The sequence below is a fragment of the Salvelinus sp. IW2-2015 genome, linkage group LG14 (assembly GCF_002910315.2).
Source record: "Salvelinus sp. IW2-2015 linkage group LG14, ASM291031v2, whole genome shotgun sequence".
In the NCBI taxonomy this organism is placed as follows: Eukaryota; Metazoa; Chordata; class Actinopteri; order Salmoniformes; family Salmonidae; genus Salvelinus; species Salvelinus sp. IW2-2015.
Window position 1 is genome coordinate 30,309,934 of NC_036854.1, and position 9,583 is coordinate 30,319,516.

The following is a 9,583-nucleotide window of genomic DNA, read 5'->3' on the forward strand; positions in this document are numbered from 1 at the left end:
TGCAGTCTTAGGAGAGCATCTCTGTGCAGTCTTAGGAGAGCATCTCTGTGCAGTCTTAGGAGAGCATCTCTGTGCAGTCTTAGGAGAGCATCTCTTCAATACTCAGTGTGTTTCAAATCACTTTCAAAACATCCTACAGAACTTTGTTTAAAAATGGCACTTCGCCTTCAAAATGGTAGTGTTACATTAGTAAGGCTAAAACTACAGAGGACAAATAAATAAATAAAACAAGCCAATAAAAATACTAAATACAGCAGCAGTATCTATGTATGTCAAGGAAAGGAATTAAAAATGAAATAAATAAAATCTGTGGTTTGTCAAATATGGGAGGCAAAGGCAACAAAAACGTGAGTACTGTTCGGGTGGGGCAGTGGGAGTAGGGGGGGGTTAAAGGCCATACCCCGCTCCTCCCACCCTCTCCCCAGTGTTTGTCGAGGCTAGCGGTCAGGGGTCAGGGTTCTAAGGGCAAACATGGAGTGTCAGGACTCTTTGCTTCCCTGAGGTATTTCTTTGTAGTTGGTTTCTTCTGTGGCTGTTGCCGTGGTGACAGCTATGGGTTCCGCGGCAGAGGCAGACTCTGGTTCTGACTCGGTGACGGTGGGCGTTGGCATGGTGAAGAAGGCAGGGCTGCTAGGTTCCAGCTCCTCGGGGCTAGAGGACCCCTCCTGCTGTACTAACCCACCCCAGCTGGCCTTGTTCAGCCCCAGGTGGCCCAGCATGGTCTGGGACAGACGCGTGTCAGAGAACCGGGCCCACTCAACAAACAAAGGCTCCACCACGTACGTCATGAAACCTAGGAAGGAAGACAGGGATAGGGAAACACACAGGGTTATAGAGGCAGGCCTAAGAGAGCTTCTGGTTTATATCAATGTATTGTAGCTAGTACTAAACTAGAAATCGTCATTAAAAACTTACCAATTTGAATGTTTGCCATGGAGTTACTCTGGCTATCACACAGTGGACTGACTTCAAGTCTGTGCTTCTTCTCAATGTCTCCTACAGAGGGATAGACAACACAGCACACACTGATCAGAAATCAACAGCATAGGTGAAAAGACTGTTGGAGATTAAGAAGGGTAGAGGGAGAATGATAACCATACAGAATGAAAGGAAGAACGAGAGAATACCTTGGTGGAAGAACTCTTCCGTCACTTTCTCACTCCACTGTTTGCTCAGCTCCCAGGGTCTGCAGGGGTTGCAGATGTCTGCACACTTCAGAGCCATCTGCAAGGAGTTAGAGACAAAATAGCCAGTCAGACCCCACAGTTTCCAGCTGATAAGATCCAAAATGGCTGGTTCTACACAGTTTCCCCAGGCACAACTCTAAGCCTATGGCCCAGCTATTAACTGACCTGGAGGATGAAGTGTCGGTGGCTGGCGTTGCTCAGGTACAGGTCATCCTGGTCCAGGTGTGTCCTGAACTTTCCCAGGTACTCGTTCTGTCTGCTGATGTCAGTGGCTAGGATAAGAGAACCCAGTTGGTGCTCCATCTTCAGCCTGAGGAGATGATGAACAGAGGAATTCATTAAATATGCTTAATGTGTTTTACTACCATAATTAAGTGTACAACAACAACTCATTACCTTGATCTTTAAAACCTCTTAAATGTAAAGTCCCCATATTTAGTGACCCTCTTTGATTTTTAAAAATTCAATTCAGTCTGATATGAGAACAGTCTGGTATGAGAACAGTAGTCCCTATCTGTAAAAGCAGGGTGTCTGCGGAAAGATGAGTATCTTGGCTATTGATCGGTGCCTTCAAATCTTTGGTGTGACTTACTACCACATCTGGGCATTAGAATTTATAAAGGCAGGGCGAGCCGATGACCTCATTTCAAGATGGCTGCTACCTACATTATGTTAAGCGTTGTCAAGCATAAACGAAAATAAACACAGAATACGTTGATACACACCGAAAGCCGGGACTCCACAGAGCATGAGGATATCTTATTTGTCTGCCTGTGACCTACCGTTACTGATCACCAGCCCAGAGAGTCAATATGTTTATTTTACACAACGTTTTCACCAAACATCTTACAAGGTAAGCTTCCATTTGGTCTGTGTTTGAGTAAGAGCTATTGGGGGGTATCACGCCTAGCCTGATGGATTCTGTTAAAAATGGAACATGTTTCAAGTTAAACTGTAGTTATTTTGTATCCTGTTTAGTGAATGATTACTCTGAGTAGTTTAGGCCATGAAATGGTGTATGCTAATTTAGAAAGGTTGACCTAATCAGATAAGAGGAAATTGCCTTGGATCAGAGAGCAGGGTCAGGCCCAGAAGATGGATAGCTAAACAATAGTGAATAATAACTTTCCAGTGTGCAAAAACAGTGCAATTACCACATTTGGACACTTTGAATGTAAACCTTGAATGTATCCTGGATGCTCCATAACACCACCACAATGTTTGAGTGAGGTTGATATGGTAGAAATTGTGTTTATATACTGAACAAATAGCATTTAGGGACTGAAAATATGTAATAGCACTGGAATTATCTAATTTACAGACATATGCCACTTTGGAGAGGTTTAGGGACACTTGGAAACGTCCAGTGACCACACCTGACACTACTTACTAAAACATCTGCCCATTTCTAGCTGTTAGGTCTATCAATCATTTTCTTCTGATATTGTTCACATGTTGTGGAAACCATCCAACGTGTTTCCAGCTCTGGTCATCAATAATTCACTTATAGCTTGTCAATGAAAGATGACTTGTGTACAGTGAACTATGTAACTGCTCTCTATCTTCTGATCACTCCTCAAAATCAAAGTCTCCTTTCCAAATATATACCAAGTTTTTGCATGTCAGAATCATGTAATTATACATTAATATCAGTTACCTTTGGGTATGTCTATTTAGGCGGAAATCTACATTTTGCCATTACATTTAATTAAAAACAGTCATTAAATCACTTGGCACTGGGAAAAGCAATGAACAGACTGACCCGTCCTCAGCAGGCAGGTGGGAGAACAGGCCGGTCTCTCTGAGCAGACCTACTGCAGACCTCCAGTGGTGGTTCTCCAGAACAGAGGAGTTCTACAGACCCATAAACATTAGCATTTTTAGAACGCTGTAATCCTGCTCTACTAAGTGCATTCAATCATAGACCTCAACGTTATCTTAAAATAACAAATAACCCATGAACTAGGTCAAGTTATCAACACTTCTGTCCTGTCGAACATGGCCATCTAGTGTCCTCCAGCCATGTCTAATATGAAAGCTACAGGAGCTGTGGAATGCACCAGCGATGTGCTCTCACCCTGTAGAGCTTGGCCAGGTAGTGGTTGGTCTTGATGAGGAAGGGCTGGTTGACTCCCGGGTGGTCCAGGTCATGAGTGGCGGCTGCCAACAGGCCCAGGAGGATGTCACAGGACGTCAGGGACTTGGCCAGCTACGGAGAGACAGGGAATGTAGGCGTACTTTTCTCTGCTCATCCCCCTTTTTCCACATTGTTACGTTTCAGCCTTATTCTGTCAACTTCATTAAATAGTACCCACAAAACACCAGTCTCAACAACAACAGTGAAGAGGAGACTCCCGGATGCTGGCCTTCTAGGCAGAGTTACAAAGAAAAAGCCATATCTCAGACTGGCCAATAAAAATAAAAGATTAAGATGGGCAAAAGAACACAGACACTGGACAGAGGAACTCTGCCTATGTGGCCGATGTGAAATGGCTAGCTAGTTAGCGGTGGTGCGCGCTAATAGTGTTTCAATCGGTGACGTCACTCGCTCTGAGACCTAGAAGTAGTTGTTCCCCTTGCTCTGCAAGGGCCGTGGCGCGATGGGTAACGATGCTTCGTGAGTGACTGTGGTTGATGTGTGCAGAGGGTCCCTGGTTGGGGCGAGGAGAGGGACGGAAGCTATACTGTTACACCTAGAAGRCCAGCATCCTGGAGTCGCCTCTTCACTGTTGACGTTGAGACTGGTGTTTTGCGGGTACTATTTAAAGAAGCTGCCCGTTGAGGACTTGTGAGGCGCATGTTTCTCAAACTAGACACTAAACTAGACACTACCGGGGCCTCCCACTCCTCTTTCTATTCTCGTTAGAGTCTGTTTGCGCTGTTCTGTGAAGGGAGTAGAACATAGCGTTTTACGAGATCTTCAGTTTCTTGGCAATTTCTCGCATGGAAGCACCTTCATTTCTCAGAACAAGAATAGACTGATGAATTTCAGAAAAAAATTATTTGTTTCTGGCCATTTTAAGCCTGTAATTGAACCCACAAATGCTGATGCTCCAGATACTCAACTAGTCTAAAGAAGGCCAGTTTTGTTGCTTCTTTAATCAAGACAACAGTTTTCAGCTGTGCTAACAATTACAAAAGGGTTTTCTAATGATCAATTAGCCTTATAAAATGATAGACTTGGATTAGCTAACACAACGTGCCATTGGAACACAGGAGTGATGGTTGATGATAATGGGTCTCTGTACGCCTATGTAGATATTCATTTTTTTTTTATCTGCCGTTTCCAGCTAAAATAGTAATTTACAACATTAACAACGCCTCTCCCCTATTTGACCTAGATACTTTGTGTGTATGCATTGATATGTAGGCTACGTGTTTTTAAAAATGTATGTAGTTCTGTCCTTGAGCTGTTCTTGTCTAATGATGTTCTGTATTATGTCATTCTGTATTATGTTTCATGTTTTGTGTGGACCCCAGGAAGAGAAGCTGCTGCTTTTGCAACAGCGAATGGGGATCCTAATAATGTCTACTCTGTATTTCTGATCAATTTGATGTTATTTTAAAATGGAAAAGAAAATGTGCTTTTCTTTCAAAAACAATGACATTTCTAAGTGACCCCAAACTTTTGAACGGTAGTGTATGTAAATGTGATATTTCCGTTTTTTTATTTGTAACACATTTTCAAGAATTTCTAAAAACCTGTTTTTGCTTTGTCATTATGGGGTATGTGTGTAGATTAATGAGGGGAAAAAAACATACATTTTAGAATAAGGCTGTTATGTAACAAAATGTGTAAAAAGTGAAGGGGTCTGAATACTTTCGGAATGCGCTGTACATGATAGGTAACCTTGCCTCTGGCCTGAAGACTCATGAGCTAATGCCTAGGCTTTAGCTCAGTGGGATAAGGTGGTCAATAGCCCAGTAAATTACTTCTGAATACATTCTGTACAATGGAATAACAGCTCTGTCTGATACCTTGGGTTCTCGCAGGTAACAGTACATGGCCTGCGTGACGTCAGCAGCGTGCACAGCGTTGTGGTAGGGGTTGAGGCTGTGGTAGTCTTCCTGCACCATGACCAGGAAGCGCCACAGCTTTACCATGTCCAGCTGAAACAGCTCCAACAGACCATACTGGTTAAGGAGGTGAAAGGTCAGCGTCACCAGGCTGTTTCCTGCATGGAGAGGGGAGACATGGTAGATGTAGTTTAAAGATCTGGTCAGGAATATTGTTTGGGGGTAGGTAGTTATGTATTTTTGTGTTTGTGGTGGAGTTTAACGTTGCAATAGCATCAGCATTGCAAAGAAAATCTATGGAAAAAACGACCATTCCACTTCTACACAGCATTTATCAAAACAAACACCAGAGGGCGCCCTTGTCTACAAATGCCTGAGTTGAAAGGAGGCCTATGCAGTAATGTTACACTGTTTCGCTTATTCTCTGAGGATGATGAACATCTTGAAGAACAATCTGGCCTTAAATGGCCATGTACTCTTATAACCTCCACCCGGCACAGCCAATAGAGGACTGGCCACCCGTCGGAGCCTGGTTCCTCTCTAGGTTTCTTCCTAGATTTCTGCCTTTGTAGGGAGTTTTTCCTAGTCACCGTGCTTCTACATCTGCATTGCTTGCCGTTTGGGGTTTTAGGCTGGGTTTCTGTACAGCACTTTGAGATATTAGCTGATGTAAGAAGGGCTTCATAAATACATTTGATTGATTTATAAATACATTTGATTGAATACAAATATGTAGCTAAGGCTTTTGGGAGAAAGATGGACCTCTGTCAGAAACATACCATTGGTTAATCTGTCGTAGAGGAAAATGTCAAAATTCCAGGTCGTGACCCTTTCCAGCATACACTGCAAGAGGAAAAACATGCAAATGTAGGTCTGTGTTAAGACTAAAATATGAATTGTGTACGCATGCATACGAGTGTATGATTGGCTAAGAGAGTGTGAGCATCGGACCTTGGCCTGTCCGGTGTAGTCCTCATCCAGGATGTGGAGGGGGTTGAGGTGGGGTGTTCCCCGGAGCAGACGGGAGGAGTGCAGGTACCTCTGGAAGCTGAGCAGTCTGCGGAGCCTCCTGCCAGACACAGGCCCAGCCGAACTGAAGCCAGGACCAGGGATAAGACTAGAGTCTGAGTCTGAGCAGGCTGAAGGCACAGAGACAAAGGCTTAGAACATCTAAGTTATTTAGAAGTAAAGGGTTTACAACATGGTAGATAGAAATATAATACATAGATTTAAAGTAACTGTTCAGTGTTTCCAGATTTCTATGAAATATGACTTATAATTACTTACAATATGAGTGAAATAATTCACATTTTTTTAAAGGAAAACTATGTGTGTTAAAAAGCAGCTTTTCTGTGTTGGAATGTTGTGGGCATACCCCAAGAACAGAATGGTGTGGGCGTATACCAGTCATTAACAATATTCATGCAATATATACTCCTCCCCAGGAGTATGAGGAAATGGCCAGAATTTTTTTAAACAGTCTGTTTGAGATACAAGTTTGAGGTGGGGAGTTAGTCGTTTTTTCTCCAATTGATGCTTTGGCCACAAATAAGAGTACAGGACAAGTCAACAACATTATGTGGATATCAGAATATGAACATTTAAAAGGGAGAGTTTCASTGGACAGTTACTTTAGTTTCCTGCTCTACAGAAAGGGACAAAGAGGGACACATACAGTGGGGAGAACAAGTATTTGATACACTGCTGATTTTGAAGGTTCTCCTACTTACAAAGCATGTAGAGGTCTGTAATTTTTATCATAGGTACACTTCAACTGTGAGAGACGGAATCTAAAACAAAAATCCAGAAAATCACATTGAATGATTTTTAAGTAATTAATTTGCATTTTATTGCATGACATAAGTATTTGATCACCTACCAACCAGTAAGAATTCCGTCTCTCACAGACCTGTTAGTTTTTCTTTAAGAAGCCCTCCTGTTCTCCACTCATTAAGATCTCTGCTCAGTCTTAGGAGAGCATCTCGCTGCTCAGTCTTAGGAGAGCATCTCTGTGTGCAGTCGTTGGAGAGCATCTCTGTGCAGTCTTAGGAGAGCATCTCTGTGCAGTCTTAGGAGAGCATCTCTGTGCAGTTTAGGAGAGCATCTCGCATGGACCTCGACGGGTTGTTGACAGACTGCGTAATTAAGAATGGACCTCGACGGGTTGTTGACAGACTGCGTAATTAAGAATGGACCTCGACGGACGGCATCAAAATGGCTTTCTTCAATTGCTGTCATGTGCTCTATTTCTAAAAGTCAACCATAGCCAATCAAATGTCTGTCAGGGTAGGTTTCCAAGTAGTGTGAATGAAGTTTGAGTCATGAAAAGAGAATACCTCACGTGGTTAAATAGGACAGAATGTTTAGGTGTATTAATTAACATGGCTGCCCTGTGTCTCAGCTCGATCCTTACACTGAGGACAGTAGTGTCCTGAATAGCGCTGGGAGACAGAATGGACTGCTGGCCTCTCTCGCTGATGTCTGCTGGATCGACGAGGAGGAGAAAAATGACTGGTTTGGATTTGGGAGACTGAGGTAAGAAAAGAGGGCGTTAGCACAGGCACCCTTTCTTAAGCCGTGATGCTGCTCTTAAATGCCGTGACGCTGTGATGCTGCCCCTGTTTGACCCACACTGTGCTTATTAGGGAGTTCCTTTGCGTTTGTTAACTTTCCATGTGTGTATTACTCCATGAATCTCTTTCCTGCTTTCTAATATGGCGCTTGTATACCATCGGTCCCGTTCAGGTCAGAGGCACCGTCAGGGCTCATGTTTCGTTCTCACCAGCCTCAGCCCAAACAACAATCTTTGCACAGACGGAGGTCATTACCCAGGCTGCACAAGGCTGAGCCGGAGCCCCAGGTTCAGACCTGCAGCAACAATGAGGCCATCCAAAAGATCAGTGCTCTAGAGACCGAGCTGGCTAAACTCAGAGCCCAGATCGCACAGATAGTACTGACCCAGGAGCAGAACACACTGACACCAGGTACGAGAGAGAGACCTCAGAACACACACACACACACACACACACTAAAATGTAAAGAAGAATCCTCAAAACAGAGAACTGTAATTTAGCCCCTTCATTTGTTGGGTAAGAGTTCTATTTTTTCCACTGTAATGACCTATATCTGCCTGAAGATGGCAGCTTTTCATGGAATAATTGTCAGACTAATCTGTACATTTCTTATCCCCAGGAGGTCCTCCCGCCCCAGGCGGCCCTCCTCCACCCTGCGTCCCTCCGCCTCCCCCGCCTCCCCCTCCTCCACCCCCACTCATGGGGCTCCAACAGAGCTTCTCAGTCATTGACCTCATCCAGGAGCGCCGTGGGAAGAAGACTGAGGGCCAGACACTGCTGCACCAGGGGCCCAAGCAGGCAGAGGTTCCCAATATGCTGGACGTGCTCAAAGACATCGGCAAAGTCAAGCTGCGCCCCGCCAAGAGGTAGGCACCATGTTCATTGTCTGACTTGTACATTACAGAAGAYGGACACAACTCTCTTGTTTTACTAACTGAAACCTGTACTGATTTTCCCTTACTCCCTGTGTGTTCCTGTCCAGCCGGCCAGAGGAGAGCCAAGCCAAACCAAGAGAGCCCACAGACGCTGCGTCTCTCATCGCTAATGCCCTGAAGCGCAAGTTCGCACATCGCTATCGCCACAACAGCAGTGAGGACAAGGAGTTTGACTTCCCAGCCTCTGAACTGAAACCTTTCTGTTCTGAATTCCACAAGACCAACAAGAAAGTAGAGATTCCCCTGGTAAGAGCAACACGGATACTACATTACTCTCTGTTAGGAATCCTCATTTTGGGCCTTATCATTTTCCATCTACACTGTATGATAGTGCAACAACAAAGATGTGTGTATGGCTATTGTGTGTCTGGGTTGTCAGTTGCTTACTTTTTTCTGTCCTCTAGGTAAGGCAGCCCCGGTTGAAAACCCCAGCCCCTGTAGTGAAACCACGCCCAGAGACCCCCCTGGTAAGAGAAGTGCAAGCATGACAAACCTTTTTGGTTTATAAAGGTATCTGATCTAATATTTGATACGTTTGGAAACTCATTTGCTCCTGTCTCTTTTCCCATCCTGTAGTTTGGGCAGCACATGTTGAAATCTACTGGCAAGAGAAATCTCCTCTGAGCACCCACAGAGCTGGGATAGAATTCTGGACCTTCAGACAGTCATGGACACTTTCAGTGCCTTATGAAGCGGTTTGTCAGCTGTCTCTGTGGATGGACACATGGTTTCTGACTAGATATTCAGTTCATCTGCTCACCAACAGTGTTGCATTGCCTCTTAGTCTTCTTTAGTTCTTGCACTTTGATAACATACAGGATCCGTTTTTGTGTGTACCACTTAGATTTTAACTTGTTTTAATCAAATGTCT

General features: G+C 44.1%; 2 protein-coding genes across 2 annotated transcripts; one reads left to right on the plus strand and one right to left on the minus strand.

The window, feature by feature from the left end:
* Positions 1-21: 21 nt before the first annotated feature.
* LOC111973519 (high affinity 3',5'-cyclic-AMP phosphodiesterase 7A) lies at positions 22-7,237 on the minus strand. The gene is made up of 10 exons (XM_070446796.1): positions 7,114-7,237; positions 6,156-6,364; positions 5,984-6,047; positions 5,166-5,362; positions 3,265-3,396; positions 2,950-3,041; positions 1,353-1,497; positions 1,128-1,224; positions 916-996; positions 22-793 (listed from the first exon to the last, which is right to left on the minus strand). The coding sequence occupies exons 1-10, from the start codon at positions 7,235-7,237 to the stop codon at positions 480-482; spliced, it is 1,455 nt and encodes a 484-aa protein (XP_070302897.1). The 3' UTR covers positions 22-479.
* Positions 7,238-7,584: 347 nt separating this feature from the next.
* On the plus strand, positions 7,585-9,583 carry LOC111973193 (mitochondrial fission regulator 1; the record flags this gene model as incomplete). Its single annotated transcript, XM_024000470.2, has 6 exons — positions 7,585-7,739; positions 7,950-8,188; positions 8,397-8,643; positions 8,760-8,958; positions 9,117-9,179; positions 9,289-9,583. Coding segments are annotated over 6 exons (951 nt in total), but the record flags the coding sequence as incomplete, so codon positions are not given.

Coding starts and splice junctions, on each gene's coding strand:
- LOC111973519 (XM_070446796.1), bottom strand. CDS start 7,237: ATGCTCTCCAACGACTGCACACAGAGATGCTCTCCTAAGACTGAGCAG. Junction 6,365..7,113: donor TCTTAAAGAAAAACTAACAG/GTCTGTGAGAGA, acceptor AGATGTTCTAAG/CCTTTGTCTCTGTGCCTTCA. Junction 1,498..2,949: donor CACCTGCCTGCTGAGGACGG/GTCAGTCTGTTC, acceptor TCATCTCCTCAG/GCTGAAGATGGAGCACCAAC.